The 21,171-nt window shown below is 36.0% G+C and overlaps 1 protein-coding gene across 1 annotated transcript in view; it reads right to left on the bottom strand.

The window, feature by feature from the left end:
• Positions 1-20,295: 20,295 nt before the first annotated feature.
• DTWD2 (DTW domain containing 2) overlaps positions 20,296-21,171 on the bottom strand; it is a 73,150-nt gene continuing 72,274 nt past the window's right edge. Inside the window, exon 6 of the mRNA NM_001206125.2 lies at positions 20,296-21,048. Within this exon, the coding sequence (NP_001193054.2) occupies positions 20,878-21,048 (171 nt within the window). The 3' untranslated portion in view covers positions 20,296-20,877. The remainder of the gene's footprint in view (positions 21,049-21,171) is intronic.

Raw genomic sequence — 21,171 nt, 5'->3', positions numbered from 1 at the left:
TCAATAAAGCAGAAATAGATGTTTTTTCTGGAACTCTCTTGCTTTTTCTATGATCCAGAGGATGTTGGCAATTTGATCTCTGGTTCCTCTGCCTTTTCTAAAACCATCACTGATGCCCAGATCTTGAGAAGAACATCATGGTGTTCTTCCTGAATTCCATGCTTTAAGTCAGGGATTGGCCAACTTCAGTAAGGGACCAGATAGTTAATATTTTAGGCTTAACCAACCATTCAGTCTCTACAGCAAGTATTCATTCCCACTGATGTGTGATAGCAGCCACAGATAATATGTAAATAAATGAAAGCAGCTATGAGCCAATAAAAATGCAGTTGTGGACACTGAAATTTAGACTTTATACAATTTTGACCTGTTACTAAACATTATTCTTCCTTTGATTTTTTTTTTCAACCATTTAAAATATAAAAGCCATTCTCAATTTCAGAGCCTTTCAAAAACAAGTGGAAGACCTGATTTGGCCCTCAAAGAGTAGTCACCTGACCCCAGCTCCAGGGCACTCCACTAAATGAGCAGTAACACCAAGATAAATCCATGGAAAGAAGGAAGCTCCAAAACCAGAGTTAGAAAAGATCTGCTATTTTACATAAAGTGAAAAAGTGAAAGTGAAAATGAAGTCGCCCTCTACAAATCAGTGAAATTTGTGCTTCCTCCCTTCCACACATAGCCTACTAGAGAGAATGATTTATGACTTCCTGTCACTCCCTGTAGTCTTATCCTATTCTTCTAGAGGTTTCTTTGATGATTATATTAATCTGATTTCACACAAATAAAAATACTAGGTGGGAAAAATGAGCACACAGAGTTATTTCCCCAAAGTCCTTTTTTCCTTCTATGATTAGGAACCCCTCCAGAAATCAGGCTTTCAGAAGGACTTCACACTATTTTCTTAGTTTAACCATAGGAATTTTTAGGTTATCTAATAAGCAAGTCAGAGTCATGGGTATCCAATAATACGCTTACATTTTAAACTTCTCTGAATTATAAGCTACCATAACACCAAACCAGAATCTTAGCATCTAAATAAATCATTCATCTTCTTGTCATTAACTTAGTATTTACCATGTGACAACACAGGATGCACAAGTTAGTAAGATTATATCATTACACTAGAAGCTAGTGTAGCTTATAGAAACTGGCCCCTAAAAGTGATTATTGGTTCATAACCCTGATGAATTCTGCATCAGCTTATAGGGTTTAGAAGCATTTTTTTGACCAGGACATTAGATAATTTTTCTCTCAGGTTTCAAGCTTCCATTAAGATGATCTGGTACCTGTGAGGTTCTCTGTGTCTTTTTTCCTTTCAAGCACCCACATTTAGATTAATAACCATGTCAATTAAAGATTATCTTTTAAACATTTGAATTAAGGTTCTCCCTTTACTACTAACCAGTCCATTCTAAAGGAGATCAGCCCTCGGTGTTCTTTGGAAGGAATGATGCTAAAGCTGCAACTCCAGTACTCTGGCCAGCTCATGTGAAGAGTTGACTCATTGGAAAAGACTCCAATGCTGGGAGGGATTGGGGGCAGGAGGAGAAGGGGACGAGAGAGGATGAGATGGCTGGATGGCATCACCAACTCAATGGACGTGAGTTTGAGTGAACTCCGGGAGTTGGTGATGGACAGGGAGGCCTGGCGTGCTGCGATTCATGGGGTCGCAAAGAGTCGGACACGACTGTGTGACTGAACTGAACTGAACTGAACTTGACTACTAAAATATACAGACCAGGTGGACATATATTGTATTACACCGTTTACCATTGATGTGTTGTTATTTTATATTGTTTTTTTAACTAACTGAATAAGCTTACATTATATTTTTATATCTTCAAGTTATAAATTGGAGTGCTTTTCAGAAATATAAGCATTTAAATTTTTCATAAATAAAATCTTCATATTAAGATTTCAACTTACATATCTTTGATTTCATCATGAAAGGCAACTGATGATTCCAAATGTAGTACAATTTTTTTGGTTTGTTGTGAGCTGAAAATAAAAAGGAAATGGATACTTCCACACAGTGTTTGCAGACTTGGGTCAATACTGAAATAACTGCATGGCCTTGGAAATGAACCATCTACAATCTGCTAACAGCTCTGCCCCACTTGCCTCTTAGATGTCACTTCACATTCAGATCAACAGTTTTCCAAAAGTCAATGCAATTGTGATTTTGCCTCATCTTTCGAGTAATACTTACAGACCTGATCAGTTACTTCACCTTAAAATTTCTTAAAAGACTCAAAAAGTACAAATGTCAGTAGCAGCCAGGAGAACAGATGTATAGAAAAGCAAGCAAAAGAAGGCTTTGGCATTTTAATTCTACAGTCAGTTGCATCTCACAGATGCCCAGAATTGTTCCCAATTCAGTGTTAATTCTTCCCTAAAATTCTTCAATATTACATACTACACGCACACATGGGCATTCTCTCCCTATCTCTCTCTTTCCCTCTCTGCATCCCATTTTTTCTCTGCCTCATTTACTGCTCCACACACACCCTACTCTTGATGCTCTCCAGAAAAGCTAGCCATTTCAACAGTTTTACATTCATTTACCAAATTTAGAATACTTCCTCAGATGCTCATTCTATAACATATGCTTTTAGCACCTTGTCTCAACTTAGGAGGAAAAGCAAGAATGAAATAGTGTCAAGATCTCGCATAAAAGTCTTCAGATTTACCAGAAAGCAACAGAACCATAATCACTTTTGCTTTAGTCTCTGGCATGCATCTTCAATATGCCCTACTCCCCCCAGATACAAACATTCTAGGAAAGTATGGAGAACAGTGGAAGGTGAGCAGTCTCTGAATATGGGGTCAGTTATATCCAGTGCCTAATGAAGTGAGTAAAATCGCTCAGTTGTGTCCAACTCTTTGCAACCCTATGGACTGTAACCCACCAGGCTGTTCTGTCCATGGAATTCTTCACACAAGAATACTGGAGTGGGTTACAATGCCCTTCTCCACGGGATCTTCCCAACCCAGCAGTCAAACCCAGGCTTCCCGTATTCAGGCATATTCTTTACCATTTGAGCTACCCAGGAAGCCCAATGCTTCATAAGACTCCACTAACCTGCTGTCTCATGCTACTGTCACTTATGTTCAAGACAAACACTATTCCTTCAAAACAATTTGTGCATCATCCCTATACAATAAAATTTTTACTCAAGTACTCCAGCAATCAAAATTGTGTAAAAGGTTTTAAGTGCAGAGAGCAGCAGCAGCAGGAAATGTCCTCCCTAACCTTGCTTCCACCCCCAAGGAACAAAGATTTTGAATGAGCAATTCAGTTCATATAGAAATACGATTATTCTCTACTAAAAACTTACACTAACACTTTCGGCAAATTGCCAAGTCCAAAGTATAAACTGAAAACATCTTAGAAACAATATTTTTATGACTACTGCTGCTAAGTCACTTCAGTCGTGTCTGACTCTGTGCGACCCCATAGACAGCAGCCCACCAGGCTCCCCCATCCCTGAGATTCTCCAGGCAAAACACTGGAGTGGCTTGCCATTTCCTTCTCCAATGCACGAAAGTGAAAAGTGAAAGTGAAGTCTCTCAGTCAGGTCCAACTCTTAGCGACCCCATGAGCTGCAGCCTACCAGGCTCCTCCCTCCATGGGATTTTCCAGGCAAGAGTACTGGAGTGGGGTGCTGTTAATCTGGCCCATTTTTGTACCTTTAGATTAGACAGACTTGAAAGCAATACATCAGCAGTCACACATTCAGTGAGATTCTAAAACAAAAGGTTCAGACCCAAATAAACACAGGAGCTAGGCAATAATACAAGTGACTGTGCTCTAGGCCAGGGAAAAATGGACACAGAAGAATGCACGTCCAAAGGGGACAGGCAACACTGACCTCCATCTGTCGCCATGAAGGAACATAGGCTCAAGGAGGCAAACTTTTTCAATTTTTTAAAAGAAAAGAGAAATCTTAAATTTTAAGTGAGATTCCCAATGTGAAATGCTAGCAACTGGCTTTTTTTTTTTTTTAAATTAAACCATGTGCACGTTGTTAAAAAAAAAAAAAAAAGTTAGTGCTCAGGCCACCAATGTCATATCCACATATCTAAAACAAATTGTTTCATCATAGCCTCTCTACCACGAGGGAGCAATTCTCTTGAGTGAGCCTGTGACAAAACTGATACGAGAAGTACCCCAAATTGATGTCCCACTCACCACCTTCCCTAGGACTAATGACTGGATGCTTTGGTAAGAGGAACACAGGGTCATGATGAGAAGTGGATTAAGGCAACATTTGCTCTCATCTATCAATGGCCACCTTACTGTGTGAGACAGAATGGTGAACAAGGTTGAGAATGCAGAGAGGCTCCACAGAAAGGTGGCTAGCCTCTGTAGAGAGATGGTTTAGCAAATACCAAGGGGATGGAACAAGTGTAGATTCTACCGTGTTATACAGCTGTAGCCCTAAGGCTTGGATACCAGCTCCTGATCATGGCAGGGGATGGGCTGATACATCCTCCAATAATTAATTTTTAAAATTCTACATCCCAAGGGCCAGGGCCTTCACTCAGCACTGTTATAAATATTTCTGTGCTCTGCTTCAGCAGGTGAATGTCAGTGAGAAACCCAATTCTCCTATTGCTTCTCCCCACTATATGTTTTCTTCAACAGATGCTATTACAGGCCTGAGTGTACTTACTGTCCAATCACTCTTTTGAGGCCTTATTTAAATGGACCTCGATGAGGCTTTGAGATTCCCAGGTGACACAGTGGTAAAGAATCTGCCTGTCAATGTAGGAAATGCAACAGACATGGGTTCAATCTCTGAGTAGGGAAGATCTCCTGGAGTAGGAAATGGAAACCCACCCCAGTATTCTTGCCTGGAAAACCCCATGGATAGAGGAACCTGGTGGCTTACGGTCCATAGGGTTGCAAAGAGTAGGATACAACTGAGCACACATGGCAAGATGAGGTTTTAGGGAAAAAGGAAGATCTAGGCTTTCAAGTGAAAAAAGATGAAAAGAGAATCACTGAGGTTTAAATATGATCAAGTTCAACCCCCCAGGGTTGAAAGTACAATGGGGGTTCAGGCAGGATGGAAATCTAGCCACAAATGCATTTACTAGCAACTCCCCTTCATCAGAACTCTCAGTAATCAGTAACAAAACAGGATCCAGTGACAGCAAGTAAGCTGCAATTTCACAACCAGAAGCTCCTTTTTTTTGGTTATAGAAAAATACTGGAAGTATGTACTGTGCTCAGTCATTATAAAAAAGAAGACTGACTAAAACAGAAAATACTGCAACATTACAACTTGCAGTTACCTGTTCAAGAACAACAAAAATCAGCTAGTAAAGTTTTGATATCATTCTTGCACATTCTTGTTGCTTCATAACAGGTAACTGGTTATGATACTGATCAAAAATTTGGTTTTTTGAAAGGTATTTTGACCTGCTAAAAGCTCATACAGTTGAAGTTATATTAAGGTAGAGCAGTTTGGGCTCTTTGGAAGTTTTAATAATTCACAGTTATATAAGGAATGGTAAGTTATCTAATTATCTGGAAGACCTATGAAAATGTTGAAAAGCTAAGACTTAGTTCATTAAAATAGATTTAATTATTAAGGAGTCAAATATAGATGAAAGAAAAGATGATTGTAAAATAAAATTAACATGAACAAACTTTAGCAATTATTTTGTCACAGACTGAGCAAACACATTAAGATGATTTTGGGGGGCCAAAAACTTAATATAATAAATATTAATCAGTAATTAAACAAATCAGAAGAAATCTATAATACTTAGAAGCCTTAAATGTCTAAATATCTGATGCAAAAGTAATGCAAATATGGACTTTTTCTTTCACATCAACAGACTCCTTCATGAAGAATTTATACTACATGAGAAATCAGGCTTGATGTACAGAAATGGTGAAGTGCCTGCATTTTCTTTTTAACTCAAAAGAAACAATAATTTCTTCACCATATTTTTGCAGTAAAGTTAGGTTGATTTCCACTTTCCTATTTTGAGCTAAAGTATTTGAATAATAAATCAACAATCAAGAGATAACTTTCTTACCTTTAAGAATATGAAAAAATTGACCTGTATTCTGGATGCAATTCAGGAAGATTTCTAAAATATTGTGGAAAATGTGTGTAACATCTTGACCTGACTATTCTGATAGGGACAGTGCTCCTCGGGATGTATATAGGCAGGTATATTTTTAAGAAATCACTTTAATGATTTTATAAAAATTCTCTACCATGAGTATTTCATAAAGGAATCTTTGTGATCTGGGGAGGGGCTTAATATTCTCAAGACTGATAGCTGTAGGTGCAGCATTTCAGGGGCTTGAACTTCCCGCTTCTCTGAAAGACCTTCATGCCCCCTTCTCTTTCTGCTATCTCTAGTTTATGAGGGTCTTTGTAGATCAGCAAACATTTACTTTTTCTTTCTTAATCACGTGTCTGGCGCTTTTGAAGAGAACACATCCGTTTTTCATCAGGAGCTCTAGAGATACAGTAACGAAAACCCCACATCTAGAAAGGCAACCCTGAAAGAGATCACAGGATGTTAAGGATCCTGGGCAGCAGCATCTCCACAATCCAGAGCACTCTTTCTGCACAGGGAGGATGAGCATGCGTCAGCCTGGTCCAAGCTCCACAGGGTTTTCTCTTTTTGGCATAACTGCTAATGGAACTGCCAAGTGCCCTTAAGGGCTCTTCTTCTGCTGGGCCTGAGAGTTTCACTTTCTTAACAGTTCACCTCAGGTACAGGTACTCCCTGCACTCTAATGCAGTGACCAACCATAGCTGGCCCATCTCCAGCACTCAGCTGGAGATAATCACAATATGAAGCCAAGGGAGAGTTACTGGGGAGTAGATAATAAAGCTTTTAGCCAAAAACCTTTAAACAACAATTTAGTTTCTCCTTCAAAAGGTAACATACACATTTTAAAATTTCACATACTGCAGGGACCAATGTTTCTCTTTGCTCTTCCTGACTTTTGAGCAAGTTAGGCAGTTTGAGAGCAGAACACTTGATATTACAGTACAGATTTTATCATTCATTTTCTACTTAAAAGGAGTGGGGCGATTTACCCCCTGACATTATGTTTGAGATGTTGCTACAGAATTTGTCACAAAATTTCTATCAGAATTTTGATATCTGACAGTCAGGAACCTGGCTTACAATAACATCAGGTTAAGTCACTATAAGAATGCAGAGAGGGAGGGAGAGAAAGGGAGAGAATTTTTCTAGACTGCTTTAAATATATGGGCAAAAAAGGTGAAAGAGGAGCAAAAAATTGATGCAAAAACTGTATCTATATCCAATCTAAATGCAAGAACTATATCTAAATTACGCAATTCTGTTTGGCTGATTGCTGGATTCTTAGCAATGCAGAATGAGAACTTTATTTGTGAATTAGGAAACATTTCAGATTTTGATCATTTAAAAATATGTTTTGCAAAAGAAAAGACTAGGAATTGATGAGCTATTTATTACCTTACTTCACTTACTCTATGCAGTCCTAAGATAATAAATTAAAAGCAGTTCTGTCAGATGTATGATGTCCTTTATGAATAACTATTTTAGGATTCTCCATATATCGCCCTATTTTCTTTTCCATATTATAACAACATATTTGAGGCTCTTTGTTCCATAAGCAAATTTCAGAAATGTTTACCTACATGTTTCTTCATAATTTTTTTTGGCTATGCCTGCTTTTTCATATATATATCTAAATAATTAAAAGATCTCACCATAGCCTTGAAAAATACACGCTTCCTTTGATGCATGTTATGGGTAGTGCTGTACTTAGAGCCAGAAAGTTTTTTCTAGCCTCATCTTTTGTGCAAATCCTGTATTCACATCAAGTAATGTTAGTACAACTTCAGACAACAAGCACTCAATCTCTTTCTGGTTCTATTTTTAAAAAGACTGTTTTGACAGCTCTAATTGTGGCATGCAAAAGTATCAGTCAGGTAGCTGAACTTGCATTTCAAAGACTATCCTTCAGGGCTGGATTTATTAAATATTAAATAAGAACATTAAGGAAATCATACATTTTACATGAAATATTTTGGTTTTAACATGATTTCTTCACTGAAATCATTGGTCAGTGCAGTCCCTTGCTACTATCATACCTAAATTATGCACTAGGCAAGGAATTTTCCTGTAGAAATCAGCAAGTCAACTGGAACAACCTCTCTGCAGGAAAGCTCTGTCAACATATATTATAATCCTTTTTCTGATTATATTTTGATAATAAAGTGAAGTAGGTTAAGAAAAGAAAATTAATTTTCTTTATAAGAAACATCTAATGAAGCTTTTATTCATTTCTGACAGGGATTCACCACATGTTGAGAATAACATCCTGCACTCAAGAGGAAAACTCAGATTCCATTCCCCATTCAGAAAGGAAGTAAATGTGACATGGTTTCTAAAGTAATACATTAAAGAATTAATGACTAGATCACAAGCATTGAAACAACTATTTTAATCAAACAAATACATATAAAATATTACTGTTATATCCTTCCTTATAAAGATCCAGACAGGATTAAAGGATTTACTAAAGACTGCTGATGCCTACCACTGTGACTAAAAGTATTCTGTTTTTTTCTGGTAGACATTTATAACCATAAAAAAAGAATTAACTGGACAGTCAGGCTGTGCAAGTTGGCTTTTTTCCTTTAAGACTTTTTTAGGAACAAACATTTATGTGAAAATCTCCTACCACTCTCAACTTTTCCTAACTTCAAAATAAAGGGAAATCCAAATAACTAGATTTTTTTTAAACATACAACATTGTACTTAAGACAGTACCTGACAGCTACTAGGTGTTAAATATATATATGTTGGATGAAGGATAAAATAACATGGATTAGAAAATTTAAAAAGTCAAAATCTGCATGGTATATCTCTTTCCAACCTTTTACCTTTAACCTTGTCTTGACTTTTAAAATGTTTGGAGCATCTTATGGAATGTATACAGTTGGGTCTTATTCTACTAATCATCAGAGAAATGAAAATCAAAACCATAATTATGCAGCCACTATGGAGAACAGTATGGAAGTTCCTTAAAAAAATTAAAAACAGAGTTAACATATGATCCTGCAATCCCACCCCTGGGCATATATCCAGAGAAAACTATAATTCAAAAAGATACATGCACCCCAATGTTCACTGCATCACTATTTACAATAGCCAAGACATGGAAGGAATTTAAATGTCCACTGACAGATGAATGGTTATAGAAGTGGGGTGTGTGTGTGTGTGTGCACGCGTGTATAATGGAATTATTACTCAGCCATTAAAAAAGAACAAAATAACACCATTTGTAGCAACATGGATGGACTTAAGAGTTTATCATGCTAAGTGAAGTCAGAGAAAAACAAGTATCGTGACATCGCTTATACGTGGAATAAAAAATACAAATGAACTTATTTATAAAGCAGAAACAGACTCACAGACACAGAAAACAAACTTATGGTTACCAAAGTGGAAAGAGGAGGAGGGGCAATTTATCCCATCTAATTTAGAAGGCTGGAATTAATGTATGTACACTACTATATGTAAAACAGATCACCAACAAAGACCTACTGTATAGCACAGGGAAATATATTCAATATTCTGTAGTAACCTATAATGGAAAAGAATCTGAAAAAGAATATATATATATACATATACACACACAGATACATATATGTACACACAGATACATATATATAACTGAATCACTGTGTGGTACACCTGAAATTAATATGTTAGTGTTAGTCGCTCAGTCGTGTCCAACTCTTTGCAACGCCATGTAGCCTGCCAGGCTCCTCTGACCATGGAATTATCCAGGCAAGAATACTGCAGAATGTAACTGTAAACTAACTATACTTCAATAAAGAAATAAAAAAGTTTAAAACTACAATGAGTTATCATCTCATACCTGTTAAAAGAGAACAAAAGAGAACAAAACACATCAAGAACACAAGAGAGAACAAAAATGTTGAGAAAAGGGAACCCCTAAACACTGCAGGTAGAAATGTAAAAATGGTACATCCACTATGGAAAACAATATGATAGTTCCTCAAAAAATAAAAAAATAGAGCCACCATATGGTTCATCAATCCCACTTCTGGGTATACATATGAAGGAATTAAAATCAGAATCTTTAAGACAAACCTGCATCCTCATATTACAGCATTTTTCACAATAGCCAAAACACTAACACAATCTAATGTACTTCATTGGGTCAACAGATTAAGAGAAAATATTACACACACACACACACACACACACACACACATAGATATTATTCAGTCATAAAAAGGAAGTAAATCCTGCCATGTGCAACAACATGGATGTACAGTGGAGGGCACTATGCTAAGTAAAATAAAGAAAGACAAATACTAAATGATATCACTTATATGTGAAATCTTAAAAAAAAAAAATGCTAATTTCATTGGAAAAGAAAATAGAATGGTAGTTACCAGGGGCTGGGGTAGGGGGGATTAGGGTGATACAGGGCAATGGGCACAAATTTTCAGTTACAAGAATAAGTTCTGAGGATCTAATACACAGCATGGGGACTATACTTAATAATATGTGTATATTTGAAAGTTGCTATGAAAGTAAATCTTGAAAGTTCTCACAGCAAGCAAAAAAAAATTGCAATTCTGTATGGTTATGGATATTAACTAGACTTATTGAGATGATCATTTTGCAGTATACAAAAATATCAAGTTACTTTGTATATTAGATCCTAAGCATTCTCACCAGATACACAAAAGAGTTGCCAGTGTCAACTACGTGAGGTGATGGATGTGTTAATTATCTTGATCTTGGTAATCATTTTATAATGCATATGTATATCAAATCATCACATTATATAAATACATACAATCATATTTTCCAATTATTCCTTTGTAACAATATAAAAACATTCTTGGGATTTAAAGATTTACTGAGTGTTCTGACCTCAGGATGAGTCCCATCATACTTTACATGTCCAGTCATTTCAATAAGAAATGCAAACTTCCAAGATTATCTGTCATCCTACAGACTCACCACTAGACTTCTCTAAAAATCCGTTTCCTACTCTTCCTATCCTTACAAACTGTGATACTGTGATTTTTAACAAGAAATATGTATTTCATCTTCTTTCTCATTTCTGACAGAGCTCCTAAAATCTTTGGAATTTCCTAAGTGATAAAAGCAATAAAGGGGTCCTAACGTTTATAACAAACCCCTTTCTACCAACCCTGAGTTTATGTTAACAAGGTGACTTTTAAGCACTTAATGATGGGGGCCTGCTGCCAGGAGTACCAGCCACAGGATTGGAGGGTTGAAACTTTCAGTACCCACATGTTACTACAGGATTATTCACAACAGCCAAAATATGGAAGTGAACTAAGTGTCCTTCAATGGATAAATAAAATGTAGTATGTGTGTGCATGTGTGTGTTTAATGATTTTAAAAAAGGAAATTCTGCCATTTTCAACAACATGGATGATTCTGGAGGTTATAACTCTAAGTAAAATAAGCCATAATTAGAAAGACCATGAAGAGGAGAGTGGTTGAGGGTGAATCAATCTCCAATGGTCATTGATTTAATCAAACATACTTATATAACAAAGCTTCTGTAAAAATCCAAAAAGGAAAGTGTTTAGAGAGCTTCCAGGTTGGTGAAAATATGGAGATTCAGGGAGAGTGATGAGCCTAGAGAGGGCATGGAAGCTCCAGGCCCCATCCTATATACCTTGTCCTATGTAATTCTTCCATCTGGCTCTTCTTGAGTTACATCCTTCAATAATAAACTGCCAATCTCGTAAGTAAAATGTTTCTCCAAGTTCTGTGGGCCACTGCAGCAAACTAATCCAACCCAAGGCAAGGATTGTTGGACCTTTCAGTCTACAGCCAGCTGGTCAGAAGGCACAGGTGACAACCTGGACCTGAGGCAGGGGAGTGACTTAGGAGGTTGAGACTGTAGTCTGTGGAATCCACCGCTGTCTCTCAGGTGCCAGGAGCAGGAGCTCCGCCCGTGGCAAAGGTCATGAGAAAGGAGGCTCGGCGTACGCAAAGGCGGGATCGAGCCCCAGGAGTCCCCCTGAAAATTCTCGAGCATCTACCCCCAAAACCAGAGTCTGCCTACTTTCTGCTTTGTGCTCTCACCTACATCTCTGACTTTACGGGGGCCCTACTACCTCTCTCTGAAAAAAAAAAAAAAGTTAACTTACAGCTCCAGTTAATGAAGTTCCTGGGTGTGATAGTGTTTCAACCTACAAACTCCTTTGGAAGTCCTCTAGCCTGCCTGAATAGGTTTTTCCGACCACATGTGATTGCTCAGAGCCTCCCAACTGTGAGAGGCATGAGATGTTCTAAACTGTCTAAATACAGATTCCTTTGAGCAGTTAAAAGATTGATTAGAAATTGTGTTGGTGAAGGGTTTTTCACTTTTGGGGCCAATGTTTGCTGCTAAGTTTCCATATCCCTTACCTGCTGTGTCCCTGGCAGTGTATTGATTAATATAATTGGTGTAGGTAGTAGCTTTAATGTTTGTAACCTTGGACCCTTGAATTAATTCTTTTTCTTGTTATAGCCCATCACACCTTTGCCCTATAGGAATGCAACTTTATCTAATGCTTTTGGAGGGTGGCGCCTGACTAATCACCTTTAGAGAAAAATAAGTTTTCTGAAGAAAGGGTCTTAAAATGTTAACAGGCCTCCGGGCCAGAAGATGATGCAAATCACCTAAACTTTTGCATATGATAAGTTTGCAGGAAGAAAGCCTGGCTTACTGCATGACCCTATCCCTTCCCCCATTATCCTCTATGCACAACTTAAGGTATAAAAACTACTTTGGAAAATAAAGTGCAGGCCTTGTTCACCGAAACTTGGTTTCCCCATGTCGTTCTTTCTCTCACCTTCTGGCTGAATTATTCAGCCTCTTTTCTCCACTGAATTTCCTCACTGAGCTATCCTTATTTCAGCCTCTTTTCTCCACTGTATTTCCTCACTGAGCTATCCTTATTTAACCACTCTTTATATCCTTAATTAACATTTAATTAAGCAATTGTTTCCTGATCCTCGCCGACGCCGTCCCTGCTTCAAATTCCCTGGATCCACCGGGGCTGGACCCCGGCACTCAGGAGTATCAGAACTGAGTTAAATTTGTGGAACACTAGGTCAGTGTCCTCAGAAACTGATTTAATTCCTTGGTAGTATGGGAAAAATATACACAATGAACAAATCTTTCCACTGCACCTTTTAGAATTCATGGTCAGTGATCAACAGGGTGACTATGTAATACCATTTGAACATTCCTATATCACTTTTGCCTAGAAAATTCCATGGACGGAGGAGCCTGGTAGGCTGCAGTCCATGGGGTCGCTAGAGTCGGACACGACTGAGCAACTTCACTTTCACTTTTCACTTTCATGCATTGGAGAAGGAAATGGCAACCCACTCCAGTGTTCTTGCCTGGAGAATCCCAGGGACGGGGAAGCCTGGTGGGCTGCCGTCTATGGGGTCGCACAGAGTCGGACAAGACTGAAGCAACTTAGCAGCAGCAGCAGCAGCGTATCACTTTACTGTTTGTACGGTGTCACACACAATAGATAAAACTTCCCTCATTTATATAATAAATTAGATGCTCAACCTAATTACCAGTAAGCTCTCCTATCCTTGAATGTTTCCCTCACCATAAGTGCAACTGGCTGCTCCCTTAGGACGCTGCTTCTGTGGTCCTCTCAAGTGGAAGCTGCTTTTCCTCTCACATCCCTGGTACCTCAAAGCCTGGAGACAGAGTAGTTCTCCTTGATGGCGTCACTTTCCATCAAACTCACTTGTTCTTTCCTCTTTCTTCACTAAAAACTTATAGCACCTTTGAAAGGCATTACCAGACTATCACCCCTTTCCCTCCTTGTTGACATTACCTATTAACCTCCAGTCACTTCCCCTCACTCATTCATGAATTCAGCACCTACTTTCCACCACTACTCCTGTTATTCTTGGGGACTTCCAGACCCCAAAACTTGACCATCCAATTCCACAGCTTCTTGACTCTTTACTTGATGGCTTCCCAGGTGGCACTAGTGGTAAAGAACCCACCTGCCAATGCAGGAGACATAAGAGACATGGGTTCGATCCCTGGGTCGGGAAGACCCCCTGCAGAAGGAAACGGCAACCCAGTATCCTTGCCTGGAGAATCTCATGGATAGAGGAGCCTGGTGGGCTATAGCCCATAGGGTCACAGAGTCAGACACAACCGAAAAGGCTTTGCACACCGACGGTCTAGATGTCCTTCTCTCCTCATCCATCCCAGAGTCTGCGGTCTAGTTTATAACACAGTACCCCCAACTCCCTTACCCTCTCTCCTTCTCATGGGCTCATCTAACAACACCTCAATCTAATCATCTGCTTCCTCTAGGACTAGGCAGCACAGCAGAACATAGAGTACACACATACACAACTCACATACACAGATCTACTTCAAATGTATACTCATGTATCTGAAAGGGCTACACAACAATGCCAAATGGTCCTACTCCTTGCCCCAGTAAACCCATTCTCGATAAATACCTCATTCTCTCTCTCCATAAACATATCTCAATAGCCTTCTTCATACTTGGTTAATAACTTTACCACTTTCTTCACTGAAAAAATATAATCAGATTCAAAAATCTGTCATTTTTTTTCTTCAGCAAGTCTACCAATCTACCCAGACAGCTATCCTTAATATCACATATCTCTAAAAAAAAAATTCCTGTCCTTTGATCCCTCTGAATGATTATTTCCCTGAAAAATTCCTTAAGATTATTTATGTGCTGTATCCTTCTCATCATTTAGCAAAAAAACAGAGAAGTCACCTTGTCCAGCAAGGCCTTTACCAACTGCTCTCCTGAACTATCATACTCTACTTCTGGACTCTCTTCTGTAACAGCTATCAATACCTGAAATTATTTTATTACATCTGTTTCCAACCACCAAACTTCAGCTTCTTGGACACAAGGATTCTATCTTCAAGCATCACTATATTCTTTAGTACTTAAAATAGTGCCTGATACATACTAAGTGCTACATAAAAATATTTACTAAATAAATGGTTTATTGGACTAATTACTGAGAAACACTACGTAGACTAAGATCTATCTACTAACAGACATAAAAGACAGACCGTAAGACACTCTTACTATATACTGACCTTGAATTTTTATAAATACTAAAGCCTATTTCACTACTAAAGCACCACAGCCAACTATCCAAAATAATGGTAGATGCATGGAGAGATATATTGCCTAACATTTTGTTCTTTGATGCAAAATACTAGGAATGATTCATATATTAATATTTCAAATTAATCATTCAAGATATTTTAATAATAATGTTATTGATAATCACCATAAAAATAAAACATAACAATTTTAATTTTGAAATAATTCAAATAACTTATCAACAAAAATTAGTAGAAGCATTAAGTCATTAGTCATGTAATGATTTCTTTTAAAATGGAAATTAATTTTATTAATCTACTGAATATTAGATATTACAAATTACAAATGTTAAGTTCTAAATAAAAACTATTATTATACTCTGTAAGAATAAACATTAATAAACGTTAAGCTAAAATGAAGACCAATACTCTGAAAAGTAATGAAATCAATTAGCACAAATTAAAAAATCAAAAAGTAACATCATAATCCATTTTTCCCACTTTAACTTACTGAATGAACCCTTTATAAATTAAAGAAATAGCCAATTTGTTAATATATTTTGCCTGAAAGATACTGTTTCTACTCATTTTTATTTTTACTTTATTCACTAAACATTTTTCTTTTATAAAAGACTACCCATCATGGGTGAAAGTATCTGTCATTGTCTGCCCCATAGAATTTGAATTTGCAAAAATTCTAAGAGTTACTAAACAATACTATTAATTGTATGTTAAAGTACTGGTTTCATTTCAATTGCAGATAATCCAGAGATGTGAAAAGGCAAGCTTACATTTTAGATTCAAAATCATGGTTTTTCATGTATATTTTTAACTGCTTCTTCATTGATTATATTAAGAAAGATGCAATTTTATAAATAAAATTATTTAATAAAGCTTTAAAAATATGCATTTATAAAATCTGATATTTTTCACATTGTAAGTTATTGCCTTTTTCATATCAATTATGTTTCCCATAAAATTAAATATATGCAAAAAATGTAATAAGAGATTTTTTACCTTGCAAATAACATATCTGGAGATAGAAATGGATAAATACTTTTAGCATACAAAATTAATGAAGAGTTCATCTGTGATGAAAATAATACTGAGGCATATGTACTTTTAAAAATGTCTGAATTCCTCAGTATATTCTTAAGTAACAGTAAATTATAATCTCTTATTCAAAGAATATCTATTTCAGTGTTTTTAATCCCTTACACTATAAAATTTCTTTAAAAAATAATTCTTATGTTGTTAGTTCAAGTGAACAATTATTAAAGATTAATAGACAATTATTTGTTTCTCTAATATGCTTTTTTTAATAAACTAAGGAAGCCAAGTCATCAGCATAGAGTAAGTTAAGGAGCACTGATTTCCTGCACAAATTTTAATCTATTATAATCTACTAAAACTGCTAAAGGAATTAAGAGGCAGTGGTTTATCCTATGCTACAAACAATTAGATTCAAAGTTTCACACATCTAAAACACATTATTACCAAAAAAAAAAAAGCACAGTATTACTAATCTATAAAAACATCCAATTATCTATAAAAATTTATTAAAAACTCCTATCTATTTTTAAGGAATAACTCTATATAGTAAAAATCCAGTTATATAAAACTTTTAAGTTTACTAAGTCAAAACTAATGTTTTACTTAGAGAATCAATAACATTTACTTCTACACCAATGAAGTTGTATCCATGATCAACAATTTACCTTTCTGAAATTCAACATCATTCAATGGAAAGGATTCTCTATTAACATGATCACATTTTTAAACAGCCAGTTTAGTGCATTAAATGGGGATATGTGATGAGGAAAGGGGTATGTGATGAAGAAAGCCATATGAAAGTGCTCTTCTACATAATTCACTAACAACGGTGGTGGTGAAGAGCTTCCTCCTTCCAAAATCTTAGGGAAAAGACCCTAATATTGTAATGGTTACAGCTAAGGAAAGCTGGTTTGGAGTCTTAAAGTGGGGGGACATAATTTTTCTTAATAAAATTCTCATGTTCCATATAATACATTTTATAACCTAAGCTACAGAAAGCTGCTAAGCACTGTGACTTGTTTTGTATACCGTAGCCCTCAATACTTTATGTACATAAAATTTTCACAATACACAGCGATTTTTTAACCCACCACAAACAGGCTGATGAAACACACAGTCACCTTTATATAAGTGACTCTCAGTTAACTGCTGCTAAGTCGCTTCGGTCATGTCCGACTCCGTGCAACCCCACAGACGGCAGCCCACCAGGCTCCCCCAAACCTGGGATTCTCCAGGCAAGAACACTGAAGTGGGTTGCCATTTCCTTCTCCAACGCATGAAAGTGAAAAGTGAAAGCGAAGTCGTTCAGTCGTGTCCGACTCTTCGCAACCCCATCGACTGCAGCCTACCAGGCTCCTTAGTCCATGGGATTTTCCAGGCAAGAGTACTGGAGTGGGGTGCCTTTGCCTTCTCCAGAGTTAACCACATGGCTTAAATAACAATTCAGAAAATAATCTACCCTACATCAAAGTGTAGAGTCTACATGTAAAGTCTTCTATCAGCTACAAATCCACAAAATCTGGAACTAGTCCAGGCAACTCAACCAAATACAAAGCATCTGAAGTTAAAAGTCAACTAATATAATAAAAAAAAGTAACAACTTTTAAAAGTCAGATTGTTAAATTCTCACATAATACTACACATTTTGAAAATTTTTAGTAACTAAAAATATTAATAATGATAGTTTTTTTAATGTATTTAAAACTGCTTAATGAGAGTAAGTGACTTTAAAAAGCTCTGTATGCTAGAAAAATTAAATATGTGTGTGTGTGAGTATAAAGCTTACTTTTAAATCTAATGTTTAGTTTTTCTTTACAACTCCAAACTATATACAGGAAACTCTAGTAGTAAAGAAAAAACCAGAACTCCCTCTTCTTGCCTAAATGTGTATATAACTGGAGTAAATGTGAGTTAGAAATACATGTACACTACATATACATCTCTTATTCTATATAAAAATCCCCATAAATATTTTCCCAAGAGGACAGGAAAATTTATTTTCTTAAATTGAAAGCTTTTGCCCACTAAAAATATTTAAATTTGTTCTCAAAATTATAGTAGTCTTACATTCTACAGTTATTTCCATGTGAAAACTTCAATATCAGTAGGGTATCACAGTCAACAAATCTGTTCAATGAATACTGAGAAATCTAAAATTATTCAGAGTGCATAAAAATGAAAATGTTTGCTATTTCAAAATGGCACGCACCTGGTTAAAAATTACAGATCTATCCAAGACAATCTACAGATTCTGTGCTTTATCTATCAAAATTCCAGTGGCATTTTTACAGAAATAGAATAAATAATCCTAAAATGTGTATGAAACCAAAACAGACTCTAAATAGTCAAAGCAATCTTCAGAAAGAAAACAAAGCTAGAGGTATCATGCTCCTTGATTTCAAAATACATTATAAAGCTATAGTAATCAAAAAAGTACAATACAGGCACAAAACAAATGAAACAAAATAGAGAACCCAGAAATAAACCCACACTTATATGGTCAATTAGTCTACCATAAAGGATGGAAATTTTCTTCAATAAATGCTGTTGGGAAAACTAAACAGCCACATACAGTCACATGCAAAAGAAAGGAAACGGAACCACTATCTCACACTATACACAAAGATCAACTCAAAATGTATTATGACCTAAAATGTAAGACCAGAAATCATAAAACTCCTAGAAGAAAACATAAGCAATAAGCTCTATGACATAGGGATTGGCAATGATTTTTTTAAATCTGACACCAAAAGCAAAGGCAGGCAATAAAAGCAAAAAATAAACAAGTAGGACTACATTAAACTGAATAACTTTTACACAGCAAAGGAAATCATCAACAAAATGAAAAAGCAACCTACTTAAACAGGGAAAAATATCTGCAAGTCACATACTAATAATGGATTAATACCTAAAATATATAAATAATTAATAAAATTAAATATTAAAAAATCCAATTTAAAAATGGGCATATGATCTGAACAGACATTTTTTCAAAGAAGACATATAGATGGCCAACAGGTACATGAGAAGATGCTCAACATCACAAAATAATTAGGGAAATGCGAATAAAAACCACGAAGAGCTACCACTTCACACCTGTTAGAATGGCCATATCACCAAAAAGACAATAAATAATAAATGCTAGTAAGGATGTAGAGAAAAGGGAACCCTTGTGCACTATTGGTGGGAATAAAAATTGATGCAGCCACTATGGAAAACAGCATGGAGGCTCCTCAAAAATTGAAAACAGAATTACCATATGACCCAGTGACCCCACTTCTGGGTATTTATCCAAAGAAAACACTAACTTGAAAAGATATATGCACCTCCATGTTCATTACAGCATTATATACAATAGCCGAGACAAGGAAACAATCTAAGCATCCATCAGTGGATGAAGAAAATGTGATACAGACACATGTGTGCATGTGTGTGTGTTTGTCTATGTGTGTGTGTGTGTGTGTATATATATATACGTAGGTATACATACATATATATATATATATTAATATGTGTAGATCTATAAAGGAATAGTATTTATTCATAAAAAATTATGAAATCTTGCCATCTCCAAAAACATGGATGGACTTCTGGGTATTATGCAAAGTGAAGTAAGAAAAAGAAATGATATCACTTATATATGGAACCTGGGGAGGGGGGAAGCTTATATAAAGACAAGCTCTATGATAAACAGAACATGACTGGTGTTTTCCAGAGGCAGAAGTAGAAGTGAGGGTGGAATGAAATGAGTGAAGAAGGTCAAAAAGGCCCATTTTTTAAGTCATGGGGATATAATATATAGCATGGCGACTATACTTAGTAATACTATATTGTATAGTTTAAAGTTGCTAATGGAGTAAATCTTAAAACTTCTCATCACAAGAAAAAAATTTGTTGTAACTATGCATGGTGACAGATGTTAACCAGATCACTACACTGTAGTGATCATTTTGCAATGTATAGAAATACCAAATCATTACTGTATATAAATACCAATAATAATATATATTATTATATACATAATAATATAATGTTATATATCAAATGTACTTTTTCTAATCATACTTTAATTTTTAAAATTAGGGCAATTAATAGCACACTTAAATCACATTAGCTGAATTCAAGTTTAGTTCCTAAATACTTATTTATGAAATAAAATTTCAACCTAAATTACTTGATTATCATTTTCTTTTGCTACTTATTTCAAGCTATAAAGCTCATGTACAAGACTGTAACTTGCTATAGGTATCCTCTACTGTAGGTCTCTACGTAATTAAACACCCACAGAAACAATACTGAACCAATCAGGCATACCATTTTCCTTTCATTCCATTTTATAAATAAGAACTTCTAACCCAGCTAAACTAACTAATCACATTTCAAATTACTGATTCGAAAAAAAAAAAAAAATTAGAGGTACATTTTTAAAACAATATAGAATAAAATAAATCCTGCTTTCCATTGAGTAAGTGAAATTTGTTTTTATGGCTATTTGGATTACTTTCTTCTTCTAGGTAAGTTTAGTATGTAACTCTTAATTCTTTAGACAAAAACCCACAGACTTAAAATGTATAAAAAAGTTAACCTGGTATTGTCAGCTGCAGATTATCATAACTAGCACCATAAGAACAATTGTACTAAATTTTAACGCTGTTCATTAATAGTTCCATTTTCCTGAGTTTGCGTTTGTTCTTTGGCATTGGCTTAGGATATAATCCATTTTTCAGAAGATGTTCCTTGCTGAGGCGAATTTGAGCACCATGCTGAAGCTGGAAAGAGCATAAAGCCTGAAGAGGGCGAAGCAAAGTCTGTTAAAAAAAAAAAAAAAGAAACATACACAAGCATGACAAATCATGAATTTTTTCTCTGGAAACAGGTATTATTATATTTTATTATCAGCTCTTAACTATGAAAAGCAATAGATACTCTAA

This window comes from Bos taurus, chromosome 7 (assembly GCF_002263795.3).
Source record: "Bos taurus isolate L1 Dominette 01449 registration number 42190680 breed Hereford chromosome 7, ARS-UCD2.0, whole genome shotgun sequence".
Classification (NCBI taxonomy): domain Eukaryota; kingdom Metazoa; phylum Chordata; class Mammalia; order Artiodactyla; family Bovidae; genus Bos; species Bos taurus.
The sequence above is the reverse complement of the archived record's forward strand: the minus strand, read 5'-3'. Positions and strand labels throughout refer to the sequence as shown.